Source organism: Macrotis lagotis, chromosome 8, assembly GCF_037893015.1.
Source record: "Macrotis lagotis isolate mMagLag1 chromosome 8, bilby.v1.9.chrom.fasta, whole genome shotgun sequence".
Lineage (NCBI taxonomy): Eukaryota > Metazoa > Chordata > Mammalia > Peramelemorphia > Peramelidae > Macrotis > Macrotis lagotis.
Genome location: NC_133665.1, coordinates 132589649 through 132611545, shown reverse-complemented (window position 1 = coordinate 132611545; position 21897 = coordinate 132589649). Strand labels below are relative to the sequence as shown.

The 21897-nt window shown below is 40.0% G+C and overlaps 1 protein-coding gene across 9 annotated transcripts in view; it reads right to left on the bottom strand.

The window, feature by feature from the left end:
• IQSEC1 (IQ motif and Sec7 domain ArfGEF 1) overlaps nt 1-21897 on the bottom strand; it is a 306257-nt gene that overhangs the window by 10652 nt on the left and 273708 nt on the right. For all 9 annotated transcript variants that reach the window (XM_074198377.1, XM_074198380.1, XM_074198381.1 and 6 more), the window contains 6 exons: nt 18737-18876; nt 15989-16018; nt 8235-8360; nt 6545-6644; nt 2611-2772; nt 1556-1732 (listed from right to left, as the gene is read on the bottom strand). In XM_074198377.1, coding sequence (XP_074054478.1) covers nt 1556-1732; nt 2611-2772; nt 6545-6644; nt 8235-8360; nt 15989-16018; nt 18737-18876 — 735 coding nt within the window. The remainder of the gene's footprint in view (nt 1-1555; nt 1733-2610; nt 2773-6544; nt 6645-8234; nt 8361-15988; nt 16019-18736; nt 18877-21897) is intronic.

The window sequence follows — 21897 nt, the reverse complement described above, 5'->3', positions numbered from 1 at the left end:
TTTGCAGATGACACATAACCTTCTTCCTGAGCATGGCTATGTGGCAATGCTGGAGAGACTGGGATGGAAAAATCTAATGGGGAAGAAATAGTGGAATCAGGATTCCTTCCCAGTGGTCTACAGGTGGGTGCTAGACCACTCTGTTACCAGCATGTTGGAGATGGGAAAGCTTTTCTAAGCCTAAAAGGAGCTTCAAAAAATAATCAGTAGATGACTATAAAGTTCTTTCTCTAATCTAGGGTCAGTTCACATTAGCAGGTGAGAACTTGTGGTTTTCTTGATTGTGAGGCAGGATGGGGCTATCAAGGAATAGATGGTCTAATCATCAGAAGGATCCCAGCAAAGAGATTGGTAATAAACACCTACAACATCCCATTTGACAGCTAAGTCTCTAAGTGCTGATCCCCTCAGAGCCTTCTCCCTGCTACCTCTACAAAGAAGCCATCTAGCCACTGAACAGACACAGAACATACAGGCGTTTGAGGATCTAGGCTAAGGTGCAGCAGTTAAAAACAAGCCAGGCATTGGGATTCACTGGCGGCTAACATGGTTTGGTTCTTGGTCTTTCCCCCTCACTGCTTCATTCTACTGCCATGGTCCTAATGTCTCTATCCCATTGGCCCTAGCATCCTGCTAAAGATTTGGCCATTGGGCATTTGCCAGGGATCCGGGAGACAGACTGAGGAGACCTACTGTTAGCTGAGTAGTAATGGCTGGCAGCAAAAAAAACAACAACTAAAAAACAAATACGGAAACAAAGCAATGAAGAGAGGCACAGATTGCTCTTTTTGCTGAGGGCTTTAAAAAAAAAAACACAACACCTTTCTATTGGCTACTAATGCTGAGTTTGGTGGCATCTGGATTTCAGTCACCTCAGGAGCAATGATATTTTATGATAGGCGTGCCGAACTGATCATCAGGCTAGAGTTCTCTATGGACAACTCGAGCCAAAGATAAAGGCAATCAAGGGAAAGAAGCACTATTGTGTGTAGAGAGAGCCTACTATGAGGTGCCTCTGCTGCGGGAGGGAGGGAGAGAGGGAAGGAAAGAGGGGATGTCAGGTTCTAGGCACAATTTAGTAAGGCTTCACTCAATTTCATTCATCAGTGTAAAACACAGGTAAAAACTTCAGCACAAAATACGAGGACACAGCTGCTAATGGGGACCTGTTCTCTAACTGTCTCTCTCTCTACAGATTACAAAATTTTAAAGGAGGAAAAAAAAACACTTAAAAGGAAAATGGGAGCACTAACTAGTTTATTATTAGACCAATTTTCCCCTCTGTGATGATACTCAAAATTGGGTCCTGTCTTTTTTCTCTTTTAAAAGTACAAACAGCAAAAACTAAAACTATTGTCAAAGCTATTTGGATTTTCACGGGGGGAAAAAAAAAGTAAAACCAAACAATGTTTTGCTAAGAAAAATTGCACACATGCCCTGCCTGGGGCTCTGCTGCGTTTCTTTCCATGACAATGCATGCAACAAACTATCGGGCGTTTTTTTCCGAGTTTTGCATGCATTGCACTAGGAAGGCAGAACTAAGCCCGGCTCTTACCCGCTTCTGAGAGGTCACGGAGGGAGCTGCTGAGTGCGCTCCGCTTCAGGCCCTCTCCGGTGGCGTAGCTGTCATCGAGGCAGGCGCGGCTCAGAGTCCCATTGCCGGGCTCCTTCTTCAAGCTGGAGCACTGGGACATGCTGGGCCGGACTACTCCTTTCTGTTTCTCAAGCTCCGCTAAAACAATCGAGATATGTTCTCGTGGTTACAGAGGCAAAGGATGGGGAAGGGGAGCTCACCCACCCTGGCCTGGGGGGATGCCCAAGTGAGGTGAGGTCAACAGAGAGTGACTCCACCAGCCTTCAGGGAAAATGGCCATTCTGACTGAATGGGCAGATCCGGGCTTAACAAGACCTAGTGTGATTTGGCCCTGACGTATCTCTGGCTTGATTGACAGTTCTATTGCTCTAGGTGAGGAAGGATTGACCATCTGAGTTGGGGTGATTCCAGGGCTGATACATCTCTATGAAAGAGCTCAATATATGATTGGTATTATTTATAAAAAATTAGAATGGTTAAGAATAACAAGTGATATTGATTTCTAGCAGCATGATCATAATTACTGACCTGATGCTACTAAAGATGCTGATGGGGAAATCTGGTATCTTATTGTCTGGTCTTGCTATCTCTTATACTTTGTTTCTTCCTTAAGGATATGATTTCTCCCTCATCACATCCAATTTGGATCAATGTATACCATGGAAACAATGTAAAGACTGGAAAATTGCCTTCTGTGGGGGGTGGGGGGAGGGAAGTAAGATTAGGGGAAAAATTGTAAAACTCAAAATAAATAAAATCTTTAATAAAAAAAAGATACTGATGGGGGGAGACATGGGTTTCTCTCCAGCCACTGGTCAGTTCTCAGCTCCCATGTCAGCCCTGGATTTCCCCCTGCCCTGACTTGGGGGTGGGGGTGGGGGTGGGAAGGTTTGCCCAGATTCCAATCAGTCACCCAGTCAGAAAGGTTGGTGTAGACTTCACACCAGGATCTCAAGTTGGGATAGGCATTGACTTTCTAGTCAAGGATCAACCTCTGTTTGATCCTTTGCACTTACACTCTATTCTATGTTTTTCCATTTCCTGAACTTCTGCGATGGATTCCCTCAAGTCATCAGTGAATTTTTTCCTGTCTTGGGGATTGGGCGCGTTGAAGTTGATCAATACTTTGATGTCTGCTCCTGGGACAGCAGATGTGAGCCGGATGCCATTAGGATAATCTGTAAAGATAAAGAAAATGAATGGAATTCATGTTTTTGGTTGTTTCTGGTCAACTTTTCCTTCCTGAACTCAGGGCTTGGTTTTCACCCAGTTCAGAGCACAAGGCTCCATAACTCAAGCCTTTTGGCCAATGTGCTCAATTAGGTGGTATGGCAGACTGAGCCCTGTTCTTTGAGGATTTGAACTCAGATCTTGCCAACACCAACACTTGCTAGTCATATGTCCTTGGGTGAATAAGTCCTTTAGATTGCTTTTCTCAGCTCTAAACTAAGAAGGCTAGATTCATCAGCTCCCAAGGTCTGTCTCTGGCTCTAAAACTAGAACCTTGTGTTAAGATTCAGGGACTGAGGGAAGATGAAATAATCTGACATCCATCAGTGGCAGGATGAAGTCAAACTGCTGCAGCATCTTCTCACAAATTGGCCTTTGCCTCTTGGAACCCTGGCTCTCCTCAAGGCTCAGGTAAAGTGAGGCCTTTCATGATTTCCCCCTGCTCATTAACTAGCCCACCTTCCCCCCAAATCTCTCTGTATCTGTTTGGTGACTATCTTGCATACACTCATCTACAGACATATAACTCCTTAGAATGTGTATTCCTTAAAGGTGGGGACTACTTCACTTGACTGTTTCTATTGCCTACTCAATACCTGACTTTATTACAAGCTTTCCGATTCTCTATGGGTGTGAAATACTGTTGATTGATTTTGCTGAACTGTTTTTCTTCTTTGTTAGAAAAGACCTCTTGTTGGGGTAGGGAAGGGGGAAATGATTTATTCAGAAATAAAGATGATATAAAAACAAAAGATATAAAATTAAAAATCTTGTAAAATAAAATACACAAATAGAAAAATGCTAGTGAGTTGGCCACATTTTATTGTTGTTACTTTTTACTTTAGGAAATTAATGTGAATGACCTTTGAAAGATCAAGGAAAATGGGAGAGGCTGAACACCACATTTTAAGAGGAATATTGGCAACTGTCCTGCATCTCCAACAACTGTGGGGGGGTTTGTAAATAACATCATGTGAGGAAAATTAATGGATTTAAGATGTTTAACTTGTAAAAGGGAGAGAAGTGACAGTAGTCCTCAAGTAAGTTAAAGATGAACTTGATTTATTCCATGTGGCTCCAGAGCAGGAATTCTTAACATTTTTTATGTCACATGGATTCTTTCTCAGAGCAGGGACATGGGGAAGAAAAGGGGAAGAGCAGAAACATTTTTGTAGTGTCTATGTTTTTGTACCAGATATTGTGTTCAGATACCACCCCCCCAACCCCGTCTTTTTTCAGTTAGGTCACTGGATTCTCACAACAACTTTGAAAAGTGGGTAGTACTATTACCCCCATTTTACAGTTGAGAATGCTGAGGCAAAAGGAGGATTTGCCTTGTGACTTGTACAAGGTTACAGATCTGGAAAACATCTGAAGCCAGATTTGAATTCAGAATGAGAAGTCTTCCTAACTCTGGGGAGAGGAGGAAAAAGCTACTCAAGGATTTTGGTGACATGTAATCCAGAGACTAGGATTTAGAGTCCTATGTTCTGGTCAAGTCTCTAGCTCAGATCTCAGGAGGGTTCACCTACATTCCCCAGGGCCAGATCTTGTTGGGTGAGTGAACTGGGGTCTGGCCAGGAGGGAAGTTGGAGGAATCAGTAGGAGCTCTGAGAGGTCATATGTCCATCTTCATTGACCCAAGTCTCCTCTATGAACAGATAGCACTTACCTACTGGGTGGATTTTTCATTGCTCCTTCCCTATCCACACACTTGACCAGAGTCTTCTGTCACCTGCCTGCAAAGGGCTCCACAAAGCACTCATCTCAGCAGTGCAAAAACTTTCCCAGGTTTAAGATTAAGATATCTTAAGGAACAAGCAATCTATCAACTCCAGATTCTAGCCCCTGGATCCCAAAATGGAGGAGAGCAGAGCAGGGATGGTTTCCAGGCCAGAGTAAAAGGCCTCAACTCTCCTAAGCCAACTAGAGCCAAGTTGTGCCCAAACATGCTGCTCAGGTACCCAAACTACTGAGATTTGAGCCATGCATCCCTATTAGCCTTTTCCTGAATTTCGGAGTCAGTAGTGCAGGTCGATGGGGGGAAAGATGGTGAGGTGGAGGCAGTGGTGGTAGAGAATGCAGTCCCTGGCTCTTGCTCTCTCTTACAGAAGAACAGAAAGGTAACAGTGAGGAAGAAGTCCCCCTTGGTCACCGGTCAGACTAGGGATCACTAGAACATTGGCCTGGGAGTCAGTAAAACCTGAGTTCAAGTCTAGCCTCAGACACGTACTAGCTGTGTGACCCTGAGCAAGTCACTTCACATCTGTTTGCCTCAATTTCCTTATCTGTAAAAATGGGGATAATAACACTATCTCCTTCTCAGGGAGAATAAAATGAGAAAATATTTATAAAAACCCTTAGTTCAGGGCCTAGAAAACAGTAAGCACTGCATTCATGTTAATGTTGTCATTATTATTATTATCTCCCAGGTCTATTGGTTAAGTTGGGAAGCTACAAATTTGACATTTCCTTACTCCCTCCTAAGACTAGATTCCTCAGGGCTTCAACTGCTGGGCCTTTGGGAATGCCCTAACATGTCAATACAAAGTGGGCCAAGAAGACAAAGTCAATACTGGAGGAATCCTGTTTGTTTTAAAAACATAACTATCATCCCTCAAAATGACCTTCCTTCAAGAGGCACCATTTGGGATGAGATAACTCTCAGTCCCACCCCAGCAGCCACTCCAAGGTCAATGTGTTCCCAACACTAGTACTTTGGAACTCAAGCAGATAAAGTAACACCAGGTCAGCAGCAGGAACACCTAAACCACATGGCCAATCCTAGCATAGGGGAGCAGAGGGGAGTCGAGCCCAGCCCAGCCTAATCCCAGCCAATGGGTTTCAGGGAAAGAGAAACAGCTCACCAGGCAACCCTATGACCTCAGAAAAAGAGGAGAGCTAGATAGCTGAAAGCCTTTCAAACAGCCTCTTCTGGGTTGCCTTTCTGATGCTTTGTGCTTCAATTTCTAAATTCCTAAAAGACTCCATCATTCAGCTGTCTTTATCATTAAAAGTGAAGGTGGGGAAGAGGGGCAGGGGAGAGAAGGAAGAAAGAAAGAAGAAAAAGAAGAGGCAGAGGCAGACAGAAACAAATAGAGGGAAAGAATCAGTAAGAGAGAAAGATTGAAGCAGAGAAGTGCCTATAAAATGGGTGTTCTGATTCAGGATACAGCATTCCATGTCCTTTCCTCCTATACTTCTGGGGGTGGGTGGAAAGGACACCAGGAATGGGGAAGGAAAGCATAGCAAGTCCTGAAGTCTTAAAAGTGACAGTTTCCCAAAAAGAGCTTCCTCAAAATTTAAGAGCTGTGAGAGACTCATTCATCAATAGGAATCTCTTCTATGGAATTTCTAAGAAGTCACCAAGTCTCCACTTGAAATAGAATCAGTGGTGGAGAATTCATAACCTTCCAAGACAGCCATTCCACACGTAGGCTCCCTGATGGTAGGGATGTTGCCATCTTTACTTGATATTCTTAATGCCTAGCCTGAAGATTGACTGGAGCCCCTAACTGTTAAGAAGTCTTCTCTTATAATAAGGCTTAAATCTGTCTTTCTGTGTTTTTCAAGTTTTGTTCTTAATTGTGCCCTTTTGGGCTAATCAGTTCTGATCATTCTTCCACATCAAAGTGACTCAGATGTTTTAATACATCCCTGAAATGTTTTTAGGACATTTGACTCAGGAGAGAAAATGAGGGAAAAAAAATATAGACTTACACTGATTCTCAAAAAGTAGGACTTGCATGCCATAAAGGGAAAAGGACTGGCGGAAGCTGTAGGTCACAGAATTCTTCTTCTTCTGAAAGATCTTGGTGACCTGAGGAGAGCAAATGTATTATACTACTAGCAACTCTGGCACATGGAAAGACTCTAGGAGAGTCCATTCACTCCATCTTCTCTTTTCTTCCACTTAGGAAATATGCTTTGTCTCTGTCTGCAAGGTGCCTTTCTCTCTCTCTCTCTCTCTCTCTCTCTCTCTCTCTCTCTCTCTCTCTCTCTCTCTCTCTCTCTCTCTCTCTGTCTCACACTGAGAAAAGTCTTTGCTGACACTGGGGAGGATTCTGATCACCTGCTCATGAGACTGGACCCATTTGCACAGAGCACCCCCTTTTGGACTACAATTCACTGGATGGCTTTTGTTCCCTCTGAAGCCTTTGTGGACCTGAGACAGAATCTCCTGAGAGCCATCTCAAGCTTCATTACAACCCCGTAGTCCAGGGTGGATGCAGGAAGCCTTTTTCTATTTACATGCTTGATAAAGCCTCTTTGGAAAGTAATGCAATAAGATTCACTCCTGTGGATTTAGTACCAAAGGGGAGCGGCTAGAAATCAGCAAATGAAACATAGAAATAATTCAAAGAAGTAAGACTTCACTACCTTCTCTTCCATAAGCAATACCTAGATGTAAGATGACTACCATTCTAAATTCATGACCCCTGATGCTTGAATCCACACAGAATAGGAAAACTGTTTTGTAACTGGTCTCAAAGCCAATTACATAAAAAACACTGTCTGCTCATTAGTTACTCTCTTCTGAGCTGGGTCTCATCCTGGGGAAGTGAATATTCCTTTCTAGAAGCTAAGAGCTGATACCCAAACTAACTTCAGAGGGCAGCAATCAACAGGAAGGCTATTGCGTTCTTACAAGAAGGGGACTTAGGGATCAGAGAGAAATGTCTTCTAGAACAAAGACAGGCAGTGCTCACAGGCTGGAAATGCCAAAGACTAAAATCTAATTCTCTGTCCATTCCAATGTGTACATATGCAAACACTTTTCTCCAGCCCTCAAATTCCTTGCTAATCTGTGAAAGGAAAGAGTCAGACTAAATCAGGGGTTGACCTTTTTATGGTATTGTGAACCATTTTGGCCATCTGGTGAGGGCTATGGACACATCTCTAAGAATAATGTTCTAAAATATATTAAAATAAAACAACATTGCAAATGAAATCATTTAAATTGGAATATCAGCTATAGATCCCTTGTGATCTAGATACAGGTTTAATAACTCAAGCAATTTTGATGTAGTGATGAGCATAAGCTATATTTCAAGATTAACTATAATTGATAAGAAAATATCTGTGATTTCTATTTGTGACAAAGTCACAGATATTGTTAATACTACTGTGGTTTGTTGCTTGCATTCACAAATAATTGAAGGAAATGCTAAACTAGGGGTTAGTGAAAATAAGGATGTGAGTTTTTTCAGATCAAGGCTGAAGATTTCTCCCTCTTGTCCTCAATTCCATCTGTGGGCTCCCAATGGGACTGTAGACCCCAGATCCAGAAACCCTCAGATGCACTCATCATCAGGGGCCTTGAGTCCCAAGACAAATGGTCTGGGCTAGAGGAAAACTCTGGAAGAGATTCTTAGTGTCTGTGAAGAAACACCACAGTTAAATTACATACCACAAGGAGGTCATTAAATAAGAAGATCTCTCGCTGGTGTAATCCAAGTTTCTGGGGTTTATTCGGATCTGGTACTTCAAAGAGCCGACAATAGCAAACAAGCCTCCGATGGGGAAGGGAAAGAACCTGTGGGAAGGGAAAAGATGCTGATGTCAGTCATAAACTAGCATCTCTCTAATAGCCAGGCTGAGGTGCTGACTCCTAGGTGATGTTTGCCTATGCTGCCGATGGGCACAGGGACAACCTCTTCCTTGCCTCCTTGGGCCAACTGACTGGACACCAGTGATCTCTGCCCCCTCTCCAGAATTCCTGGTTCTGGTCATTTTAGAAGAGATTCATTCTCTGGACTGTGTTTGAGATGGAGAGTCATGAGTCTGCCTCTTCCCAGGCAGAACAGATCCAGCTGGGATAACAAATGATTCTCCCCTCCTGTATTTTAAACCCACTATTTTAGTCTACACAATTCTCCTCACAAACATCTTTGCCTGGGGTCTTTCTTCTGCCCCTATGGCCTCCTGCTCACTGTCACCAGAGTAATTTTCCTAAAAGACCAACTTGATAAGCTAACTCCACTGATCAAAAAACTTCATAGGCCCTCCACTGTCTATTAAGCAAATTCATATTTCTTAGGCTATCACGTGAGGTTGGCTAGGCTCTGGTTTCCACTCCTTTTTCCAGCCTCACCTGCCATTCCACTCCTACTAGGGTAGTCTAGCTTCTTCTCTTTGAACATCCCTTTGTGTATATCCACCTCACTATCTGGAGCACTTCAGTCCCCATTTGGATGGTCCTCCACTCCTTGAATAATCCCATGTTAACCTTCAAGACTAAGCTCAGCTCTTACCTACTCTTTGGAGTTTAATTCTCTCTGCTGTCATTCACTTGATACATCATGTACTTCCCAGTATATTTCTATTAATTTTTAATGTGTGTTTGTTTTCTCATTTAGATCATAAGCTCCATAAGAATAGGATTCAGATTTTATGTGATGTCTCTAGTCCCCAAAGCATCTAACAGGCAATAAGTTGGCTCTCAGTAAATAGGTGATTGATACTCAGTACCTTTTTACAGCCCCCTGAATCAGCTTGAAAAATCTCTTCTTGATGAGATTCAAGGGAAATTGAAGGCAAAACTGGTGTGGGGTGGGGGGTCTGCTTTCTTTCCATGAACATAGAGAAGTTCCCTCACTGGCAACTCAGTCAACCTGCACCAGAAGCCTTTCCTCAAGACTAGCTTAAAGAAATAGGCAAATAAAGAAGAATGGACTTGCCAGCTCGACCTTGAGATATGACAAAAAAGGTAAAAAATAGCATTTCTTTTCCTTTGCTAGAATTTGTTCTTATGGTCATGAATGGAGATGATTTTGTGTATGGGGGGAGAAGGAGATCATGAATCCCATAGTCTTGTTGTGGTTCAATTCTTCTCTATGCTTGGTTCCTGCTCCCATTTCAAGTCAAGGTTTGAGAAGACTGGTGAACAGCTGGACAATACCAAGTCATCTATCTCTATGCTGTGACCCTTGAGTACGTTATAAGTGAAAAGGATAATGGAGTTCTAGTTCTAAGATTTAGGTTTGAATCCATCTCTAATTTTTATACCTGTGTTTATTTGTAAATGGGGAGGGTTAAATCAGTTGTTTTTTGAAGTCTGAATCTCATGATTTTAGGGACAGTGAGGCATTTCAATGGATAGAGTGCTGGGTCAGAAGTCAGGAAGATCTGAGTTCAAATCTGACCCTTGATTCTTTCTAGGTTCATGACCCCAGGCAAGTCACTTCACCTCATTTGCCTTAGTAATAATGGCAGTACTTACCTCCCAGGATTCTTGTGAGGGTCAAATGAGATAATTATAAAAGTGCTTAGTACACTGTCTGACTCATGGTAGGTGCCATTAAGTGTAAGCAATGATGATGATGATGATGATGATGATAAAAATATAACAATATAATATTGCTGCCTCCTAGGCTTACTATGATACATTAATAGTACAATGTGCAGATTGAGTTCATTAATATTGTCATTCTGCACTAGTCAGATCAGGGCACTGTATTTGAAGAATTATAAACTAGACCTTATCCAAAAGAGTACTCTGGGTCCAAATGTCTTACTGCCATTGTCATTTTCAGGTCTGCCCTCTACCACCTCATGGAATAAGTTCTTCTTTGAGCTTTCCTCTCATTAAATTTATCATCCCATTCCTCCCATTGTTGCCAAGAACTCATTTCAGATCCTGGTGGAAATTCTGTGTAGGAACCAAGTTACTCGCTCTTCTCTCTCCAATCTAGTGACTGGTTCATGCTCATCCTCTTTATCTCTAGTTCCCAAGTTCTCTCTTCTCAAAAATCACTTGTCTTCTCTCACTTCACCATAGTCACACACAGGGATGGTCAGGTCACATCCTTGATTTTGCTATCACCCACATGTCTCTGACTTCCATGATTAATAATTCTGGAATTCTATGATCTAATGCTGACTTCCTATCATTTCATTTCTCATTATGCTTCACTTTTTTGAATGATCTTTTTTACATTGAAATTTTATTTTATTTTTCCAGTTACATGCAAAAGTATTTTTTCAATGTCCATCCATTTGCAAATTTATGAGTTCCACATTTTTCTGCTATCTTCCCTGCCATCCCCCCTTCCCCATCGAGGCCAACAATCTGGTAAAAGTTTCTGAACTTTTTCTTTATTCTCGCTAGGACCTCCAGTTCCCTCCATCCTTCCCGATCTCAATATTATAGTTAAGATTACACAGCCCCTGTTTTCTTACTCTCTCACCCTATTGACACTTATACCTTGTCCAGCCCCAGTTTGGATTATTCTCTAGCATCTTCCTCCTCCACTACCCACATGCAGCTAAACCAGGCTTACTGGTTCTACTACAATTTGTTTTACCTAATCTCAGCTGGGCCCTCACCACCTCAAAGCATTCCTTCAAGTCTTCCCTCAATGATTCTCAATCACACTCCCAACAGCAGTTTTACAAATCTTTTCCTTTCTTCTCAAACCTTCCATAGAACTCCCCCGCTCCTTCCTACCATAAAAGAGAGAATCTTACCTTGAATTTAACTGAGAAAATTCAAGGCTGTTCATCATAAACTCCCTCTTTTCCCTTTTTCTAAACCTCAAAACCCTTTGCCATTATCCCTAATTTTCTTTCTATATTATAGTATTTGATTAAGTACAGGACCTCTTCATCAAGGTCAACCCCATTATCTGGCAGACTTCCCTCTCCTCATTCATCCTTCATTTCTAATCTTTAATCTCTCCTTTTCTATTGCCTACAAACATACCCAAGTCTCTTCTATTCTTAACAAAACCTTATTTAACAAAACTACCTCAAGCTACTGTACTATGGTTTTCTTAATTTCAAGTTGGCCCCATTATTTACACTTTATCTCCTCTCACATCTTAACCTTTGGCAATAAGACTTCAACCTCATTACTCAACTGAAGTTACTCCCTTCAAAGTTAGTAGTGATCTCTGATTTGCCTAATCTGATGACTCTTTCTTGATCTCTCTGCTGCATTTGAAACTGAAAATTACACTTTCCTTTCTGAGTTTTCATGTTTACCCCCATTACTTCCAATATCCACAGATGCTAGTGCTTCATCCTCTCATTAGTTTGGATTTATTTTATATATTTTGCAACTCTGATAAATCATAAATTTCTTGAGAGCAAATACTGTTTCATTTTTGTTTTTGTATCACCAAGGCCTAGTATAATTCCTGTTACATAATAAGTGTATAATAAATACTTGCTTGATCCTTGATTGATACTTTTCTGAAAAGCGTTGATACATAAAATGTTTTAGCAAATGCTGGGGGGATGGTACCAGTTCATTTATTTATTTATTTATTTATTTTTGCTGTGCTAAAAGGGAAAATGAATGGAACCAGTTGGGATATTCAGGTTGAAAGGTTAGTGCTGTAATGGGAGTAGTGGTTTGCAGTTTCATTCTAATTGCAAATTGGCAAAGATGACAAAATATGGCTACAGTCAAAGTTGGAGAAGCTAAGGGAAAAATGGGCACAGTTACACTACTGAGGAAACTGTGAATTCGTCCAAATACTCTGGAAAGTCATTTAGAATTATGCTAAAAAAAAGTGACTAAATGTGAGACCTATACCTCAGGGAGAATAAAAGATAGAAAGAAGGGCCCCATCTCTTCCAGAATATTCACAGCAGTGCCTTTTGTGATTATGAAGAACTGGAAACAAAAGAAAATGTCCATTGATTGGGGAAAGGCTAAATAAATCGTGAAATATGGATATATAAGAATATTATTGTGCCACAGAAAATGAATAGGAAGAATGCAGAGAACTGCAGGAAGATTTCTATGGATTATGCAGAATAAAGTAAGCAGAAGCAAGAAAACTGCAAACACAATTGCTGAAACAATGTAAAGGAAATAAGCAAAAACAAATGAGTCCTCAATCTAATCCCAAACTCAAAACTAAGTAATTTATAAGGATCAAGCCTGGTCCCGGAGAAGAGATTAGAAAGAACACTTCCCTTCTGTCTTTGCAGAGGAGGGGAATTACAGGAACATGGTTTACACTATCATACTTGGCTAATGGGTTGATTAGTTTTGCTGTTTTTCTTTCTTATAGAGATTTAAAAATATCTTTCTTGTAAAGATTAGTTTACTGGAAAGTAGTTGGGGTAAGGACATATGCTAAAATGTAAAGAAATAAAATAATATCAGTAGAAAGAAAATCATATCTAACATCTCTATATAAGTATATGATATATTAATATATTATTTAAAACACTTTAATGATTGCAAAGTGCAACTATTAAGGATATAGTCTAAACAAGTAAATCAGAAGATATCAATAGAAATAAAATAATAGCAAACATTATATATTAATATATGGATATACTTAACACATATAAAATGTATAATATATACATATGATACACATATATAAATATTATTTGCAGCATCTTAAGGATTGCAAAGTGCTTTGCATGTTATCTCAGTGGAGGCTACTAGATGGCGCAGTGGGGCTAGGACTGGAGTCAGGAAGACCTGAGTCCGAATAAGACCTTGCATATTTACCAGCTGTGTGACCCTGGGCAAGTCATTTTACCTCTAATCTGCCTCAATTTTCTCAATTGTAAAAATGGGGATCATAACAGTACCTCCTTCACAGGGTTGTTGTAAGGTTATTGTAAGACTAAAATAGGATATTTTGTAAAGTGCATTGCTCAGGGTCTGGCACAAAACCTTCTAAGTGCTTATTTCCTTCCTTTCCTCCTCAATATTCAGAACAACATAGTGTAGTAAGTGTTGTTATTGTCCACAATTTATAGATAAGGAAACCGGGGCCATGGGAAGTTAAATGACTTGCCCAGGGTTACACACTAGTAGAGTCTGAGTCTGGACTTGAATCCAGAATTTCCAAGGCTATATTGCCATGCTACCTATTACAGACTGGGCTGGAACAGCTGGTATCTGGCTGACTCGTCTCATGTCCCACTGACTACCATCTTTCATGGTGCTTGCACTCTCCAATCCTGCCCTGCTCTGTGATATTACTATGGTCACCCTGCATTATTAGGTCTGGTGTATCCTGTCATTACTCAGTCAATGGATCACAATGATTGATTTGGAAATTATTTCATAAGAGGAAGAGCTGAAAGAACTGAGAATTCTTAAGTTTGGAAAAACATAGTTTGCCTTCTTCATATGACCAGCAGAATAGGATGCAGAAGAGAGAGAAGACTTGTTGTAATGCTTAAGAGGAAGAAATGGGAGCTGACAAGTAGAAGCTACAATCAATCAGACTTCAGTTCAATGTATGGAAGAACATTCTAACTCTGAGGACTGTCCAGCTGTGTAACCTTTCATATGGTTGAGTATTGCTAGAGGATGGATTACCTATCTTGCCAAGGATACAGCAGAGGGGCTGCAGTACTTTTCAGTGCTTCTGAGTTGGAAATGCTGACCTTGAGGTCACTTCAAATTCTAATATTATTTGTCTTTAAGGTTCTACAAGGTCAATCCTTGAAAATTTCATCCCCTAAAGAGTTGTTATATGATATTTAATTTTTCATACATTATATTAATGTTTCACTCACAGTCCACAGGACAGACTCTGGTTTTGTATGGCACTTCATAGTTTTCAAAGTCAAAATTTTCCAAAATATTTTCAATTTCATTTTCATTAAAGTCCTGAAGGATTTAAGAAATCAATGTGACCTCTGGATGCATTAACAAAAATTATCTAGAATGAAGAAAGTTTGACTGTACTCTACTGCAGTTAAACATCTGCATGTCCTAGGATTTGGAGTATTATGTTCAGTTCTGCTCCCCCTTTCCCCCAATTTTAGGAAAGTCATGGATAAATGAGTGTGTTTAGAGAAGTGATGAGGATGGTGAGGAGACTCGGGTACTGGAAGACTGGAGATACTTAACTCAGAGGAAAGAGGACTTTGGAAAGGAATGGAGAGCTGTCTTGGAATATTCAAAGAGATACTATGTACAAAAGAAGTTGGATTCTTGTGTTAGAATATTAATATAATATTCTTGTATTAATAGTGTTATTCTGCTCAAGTGCCAGAAGACAGGACAAGTATCAAGAGTCAAAAGGGTCAAAAAGGCAGATTTTGGTTCATATTAACTTACTAAGTTAAGAAAAACTTTCTAAGAATAAAGGTGATTCAGAAATAGAATGGAGTACTTTGGAAGAGAGTTATTTTTCTATCCCTGGAAGCATTCAAGGAAGGTTGGACAACTACTTGTCAGTTATATGCTAGAAATGGTAGGTTGGAGTTGGGATGGGTCACCTCTGAGGTTTGTTCCAATGAAAAGATTCTATGGTTAAAGCCTATATTTATCAAGCAAAGAATCTAAGGTTCATCAAGGTCTGGCAACTTGCCCAAGGTTATAGGTTGAAAAAGTTAGAATATTAGAAAAACAAGACTAGCACCCAGGTCTCCTGACTCCTAATCAAATGTCCTTTTTAACTTTCTGCTTCTAGTAGAGGGGGAAGGTAGCAGAGAGTCATTTGAGACTGTGTGTATATGCACACAGGTCACATGGGAAAGATCCCAAATGGGTAATATTTATACGGTGCTTTTTGGTTCACCACATACCATGTCATATGATCTATTTTCTATTGCATAAGGAGGATACCCTTTACAATTCCTCATTCCCAAATCAGAGAAAGTTCAAGAATAAGAGTAAGGATGTATGAAACTCTTAAGTAATGATAAGCCTATTCTCTCCTCTAAGAGAGAAAGGCATAGCAAAACAGACAGGGAGAAAAGTCAAAGGATTTTTATGAGAAAAAAGACCAACTTAACTATCACCTCTGAAGCCAAACAATTTCTATCCATTGTTTGCAGGGATTTTAAATTTCTCAGCCCCTGGCCTGGACTGGTACAATTAAGCACCATATGAAGTGATGTCTATCTGGTTGGGAGTCACAGCTAACCAGGATGAGTTTCTCTTAGACACTGTACTGGATTATGTACTGAAATTGGAAAAAAGGGGGCTGCTCAACCCTCAAGAAACTTCTTTTGGACTGCATAGTTCATGTGATTTGTAAAAGGTCCAGAAAAGACTTAGGTAAGGAAAATTAAGGAAATTCATTTCTTGTAAAAAAAATTAACTGAAGTTGCAAACACTCGAGACAATTCCAGAGGAAAGTGCTAGGAGTAAATAAGCAGATAGATAAATACATGATTGTTCTATCTGGTGTAGAGTGAAAGTCATGAATCAATGAGAAGAGAGATACTTACACAACCAAGCCCATGATGCAGAGATCCAATCTATGAGAGAAAATATAGATGTGTTAAACTTCCAAAAGATACATTACAGCAAGAACTTAGTTCAATCTAGTCAATTTTTAAAATTTAAACTTTATTTTTTTCTAATTACATGTAAAAATAATTTTCAACATTCATTTTTTTGCAAAACTTTGAGTTTCACTTAATCTAGTCTTGTTAAAATAATTTAGGATTCCAGTTGATCCAATAGGTGGACCTGGAATCGATGACTTCCCCTTTATGAGTCTCAGTTTCCCCATTTATAAAAATGATGGGATTTCTTTCAATGAGAGCTAAACTGCCTTCCATCTTGAAAATACTCTGTTTTTTTAAAATTGTTTAAGAAACATGTCTTTACAAACTCACACCTTCACCTCAGTCCCAATGTTACTAAGGGTCCTAAAAGGCATAGGTGTGGGTACCATTTTATTAAAGAAAGCAGTAGTATATATGGGAAAGAGCATTGTCTCTGAAGCCAAAGGTTGCTAGGGTCTAATCCTACTCCTGAAGCTTATCCCCTGTGTAATTTTTGACAAACCATTTAGCATTCTTTGGCCTTAGTATCATTATCTGTAAAGTGCTGGACTACATATAGTCTTTGAGGTTCCTCTGAGATATAACCTTATGTAAACCCTAAGTCCTATTGCCTAGGATCTTGAATAGGTCCTATTACTATAGTTTATTGGGTAAATTCCTTAACTTCTCTGAAATATTCTCATTTATAAAATAAATATGGGGTTAGGGGTGAAGCAGAAGAGTTAAGGGGACAAGAGTGATAATCTGAAGTCAGACGAACTGACTATAAATCTTAGATCAACCGCTTGTGTGACCTTGGCCAAAGCCCTCAATCTCTTTGGGCCTTGGCTACTCATCTGTAAAAGGAAGGGTTTAAATCTGAAGACCTCTAAGGCCCCTTCCAGCTCAAATAACCCTTGATTTTACCAATCAACATCCCTGTTGAATGATAACTCTAACCTAGAGAGGGTCAGAAGTACTCTTAGCCACACAAAAAATTAAAAGTGAAGTCAAGGTGAAGGCAGAGAAGTTATTTCAATTGGAAACCATGCTCCCCATTAGCCCTTTTGATGCATAAACTTTTCCAGGTTCTCAAATCACAGGTATGGGTTTTTTTAATGCTTGGAATTATATCAGAACACCAGGGCATCTTTTGAATAAAGCTATAATAATCAATGCAGAAAATAATGAAGTATTCCTTAGATATTATCAGATGTCCCTGATGGGTAATGGGTTTAGGTATAAATTGTCTGCATGTTACCCCAAACCAGAAATGTTCAACAAAATAAACAAAAATTCAATATATCATAGATAACATTTAATTTGGTTGTTTTTTTATGAATATGAAGAGGCAGGGATCCTTTTCTGTTTTGAGTTTGACACTACTGGTTCAGGGGACTTGTGAATGATTGCTGAACCACTAGCTAAGTCCTTAAGTTATATTAGAAAGGAAAATGGACCTTGCCAAGTTCTGCTATGTGTTCTGTGTGTTTGGGGAATGGAAGAATTTGATGTTGTTGGGGTTTTCTTTCCCAGATGGTATTTTCTGAAATCTCACCATAAAAATATGCCTGATGGTGAAAGATTCACAAAAAGTGAGAGCTGGAGGATTCTTACATCAAACACCCTCATTTTACAGATGAAGAGGCTAAGGACACTAGGTAAAATAATTTTTCAGAGAGTTAGTAGTAGATATACAATTTCAGTGGAGACTAGAATTTCCATCTCCAGTACAGTGTGCTTTCCTCTGAATTATCCCGTAATAGTGCTTCTCTGACTTCAATAATATCCAAAGTGAAATAACGTGTTAGCCAAGGGAATTGAAATGATGTATTATTGGCTTTTCCTTCCCAAGGCAAATCTATATGTCTCCTATGCAGCTCTGAGTCACATTCAAGAAGAAAGATTTCTACAGGAAAGACTCAGAATGGGATGACATTCCTAGGGAGGAGAAGGGGGAAAAACCCAAACCAAAACACAATTCCTCAGGGGAAGATACAATTTTACATGGATTGGACTATGGTGGAAAAGTGAGATCATTAATTAATTCCAAAAAGAATAAATTTGGGAAGAAGAGGGTCAAAGAAATTGGTAAGCATGAGTCTCAGACAACTTTTCAAAGTTGTCTCCCTTCCTTAGTAGCTTCTTCAAGAATCAACACAGATTGCCTCAAAGTTGGCACCTACTGTCCTCAGGAGAACTCATCCAAGTCTTTGCTTGCCAGAAAGTACCCCTGCCCTCCCTTCTTCAATTGGTACTTTAAAAATGCATGCCTCTGCCCTCCGGGGTGTATATGGGGGTAGCTGGTCATCAAAGCTGCTTAAAATGCAGACATTTTACCCTAAACTTAGCACTGAAACAGAAACAGGCTGTATTTGCATGCATGATGAATGGAATTTTATAAATACTTATTGAAAGTGAGAAGAAAAAAATTGAAAAAATCTCAACACCTCACATCACAAAATTTAATATTTATAATCTTGTCTTTCTTGAGGCTGTACTATATTAAGATTCCTGGGTCAGGGTGCAATTTGATCTTGGAGATGGAATTGCTCTTGAGAAATGAAAGCCCTCCTGGAAAAGTGGATGACTTCCCTTGTGATGTGTATGTATGACTTCAGCAAGTTTCCCCAAGTCAATTCTCCTTTTCCTTTATTGCCTAGCCTAACTGGTACTTGGGCAGAGAGAGGACTACATGTTACTTACTGGCTTCTTTCCCACAATGAGCTTCTCAACCTTTTGGACCTGGGAGACATGGTCCTCATTGGTCTTCAATTCCCGTTTGCGGATCCGTTCATAAATACCAATCAGCATCTCCCTTGGGATGTCCTCTCCATCATCGACACCTACAAGGACAGACAGCACTTGTATAGTGGGACTGACAAACTGAGCTTGATTTGGGACCCTCTAATTTGACTGCATCACTGCTCAACTCCAAACACAGCCTCCACCAGCTCACTGAATCCTACACCAGTTCCAAATACAGTTTACTGGACCATGAGGTCTTTCAGAGAAACACCCAGTGAAGCATTTCAAATAAGAACCAAATCTGTATGTTTTTCTACAACTATACTGAACTAGAATAAGGTCAGGCCAGCCATCTATTCTCCTGAACCAAATCATTTAACCTGAGTCTATGGTTAAAGGAGATTATAGTTATATCTGCCCTACTTCATCTCTGTTCTAGGAGACTTTCCTTTTCCCCTTAAGTCCTGGGGATCCATCATCTCTGGAAAGGAACCATGACCTTTGCTTGACTTACTTGCACAGGGAGATGGGGCTAGTTAATAGTCACTCTGGAACCATTCAGTAGCACGAATCATACTATATGGAGGGGATGTGATGTTTTAATTAAAAGTAAAAATGGAAGCCACAATTTCAGAGAACTCACAACGAAACACTTTTTTGACAGCGAGGGGTTGGACTTAGAGTATAGACTGTGCCCCTTTTTTAGATATAGTCAAGAAATTTGTTTAGCTTCTCTCTCTCTCTCTCTCTCTCTCTCTCTCTCTCTCTCTCTCTCAGAGAGAGCTAGGAGTTATAGTTCTAGATCTAGGTGACAATTCTGGCCTTACCACTTATTAACCACATGACTTTGAACAAATTTCTTTACTTTTCTTCAGTCTTCTCTGCAGAATGGAGACACTGTTAAATGAGATGATCTTTAAGATGCTTTCCAATTTTGCCATTTTGTAGCTACAAACTTATCTCACATCAACTCCCTTCTCTATTCACACAGTCAGCACCTTAGCTCAGATCCTCATTACCTCTCACCTGCACTATTGCAACAGCCTCCTAATTGATCTCTTTGCCTTAAGTCTCTCCCCACGTGAAGCCATCTGCCACTCAGCTGCCAAAGTGATTTTCCCTGAGTAGACATATACATATTTTCTCCCACATCTAGAGAAGGGGAAGGGAAACCTTTTTTAGGGAAGGGACTGTTTTACCCTTCTCTTTGTAGTCTCAGCATCTGTTATAATACCTGGCAGACAGCAAAAAAGCTGATTCTAAAGTTCTATAATTTTTAGTGTCAGGCGATTTTACAGAAAGCATGGGCTAGCCACACAGAGGCACAACAAGGGATCACCTGCTCGGGTGGGTGGGAGGGAAGGAGCAGAGGCCAGGAGTCCTCTTGGAGGCTCAGGCTAAATAGAGGGAAAAAAGAGCAGTCATCCCAGATGATTGGTTCTCTTTCCTTGAGTGATTCCTAGCAACCTTAACCTCTTGGCTCTGTTATGTCTTTCTTATCTTTCTCCCACTCCATTGGGTTGGTACCATGAATTTCAGCATATTTGTAGCATTTACACAGCTAAAAAAGCCACATAAAGACACCAAACACTTCTGAGGAGGCAGAATAGCATTTGAGCTCTTTCCAGAAATAGTTTCTTAAGATTCAGGTTTTAAAAGTTGCTTAATTAGTCCTTGAGAAGTCATCAATCCAGCCTCCTGCCTCTAGGGTTATTCTTCTACCTAAAATAAGCCTTTAAGATGTTTTCCAGTTTTGCCTTGTTTTCTGGAGAAGCAGTTGTGAAAATGTAAAGCCTCATGTGATTTTTTTATCTTTGTACACAAGAAATAGAAATGTCTCTACTCTTGATTTAGGAGTAGATGATTTTTTTGAGTTACTGGAAATACTTTAAGACAAGGGAAATGCAAGTATTTGCATGGGTGTTTATCCTTATTTTCAGGCTCCTTCTAGTATTTGGAATGATTAGATACATTGCTGATAGAATATTTAATAAATGATTACTATGTAACAAGACTAAAATATGCTAGTCTAGTCTGATGAGTTTTAAACAGCAGCCTTCCCCAAACAGTGGAGAAAGTCACTGGAGAAAATAAAAATCTATCATCATCTCCAAATTCCAGGTTGCTGGATCAATCTCTCCTTATTTCTCACACAACTTCATTTTGTGTGGTAGGGATAGAATTGATCAGGCAACTAAGAAAATCTGACTCCACCAATCACAAAGGCGCTTGGGAATATGCCCGTGACAACAGGAGGTTTTTGCTTCATCATGCCTAGAAATCCCTACCTCATGCCCATTCTAGTTCAGGTAATTAGAACCTGCACCAGAGAAGCAGTGATATCAGAGGAGATAAGGAGTCTAAAACAAGAGATGCCACAAAAGTATGGTGTGACTTTGGACAAGTCATATACACCCCATACCATGGACTTCAGTTTCCTCATCTGTAAAATGAGAGGGGGGGTGGTTTGGAGAGTTAGTCTCATCTATCTCTAAATCTTATAATGCTATGATATGTGCTTTAAAATCTGCTAGTGTTCTCCTATCTACCCAACAACAAAAAATTACCTCATATTTATCTTGTTTATGTGTATTTATAATAAATGTTTTTCCCAATAGAATGCATATTCTTTAAGTACAGACTATTTCCCATTGTCTTTGCATTTCCAGTAACTGGGAGCATAGTAGGTATTTAATAAATATTTGTTGATTAATTGATTGATTAGCTCATTTGAGTCTGACAATAGTTCAAATCAATTCTTTAGGGCCGTGTGGGGCATATATTCTTCAGTCAATAAGTGATGGAAAAATGGGATAATGTATGTTGCCATGAATGATGAGTTTTCATGAGGTGAAGACATTCCCAACTTTAAAGAACCTCTCTTCTCATTGGCATATCTGAGGAAAGCTTCATTTTCCTCTAGAAATGCTGGCCCCCAGACTTCTAGAACCAAACACTGCATTCTTCTTTGTTAGACCCTAGGGCACTGGAAACTTTTTTCTGTAATGGCTCTGTCATACTAATTCCTTCCTTTTACAAATAAAGGCCAGAGGTCTGTAAAGGTCAATTCTCTTGTTTAAAGAGTACACAATGTTTTACTGACAGAACAGGTCTCCTAT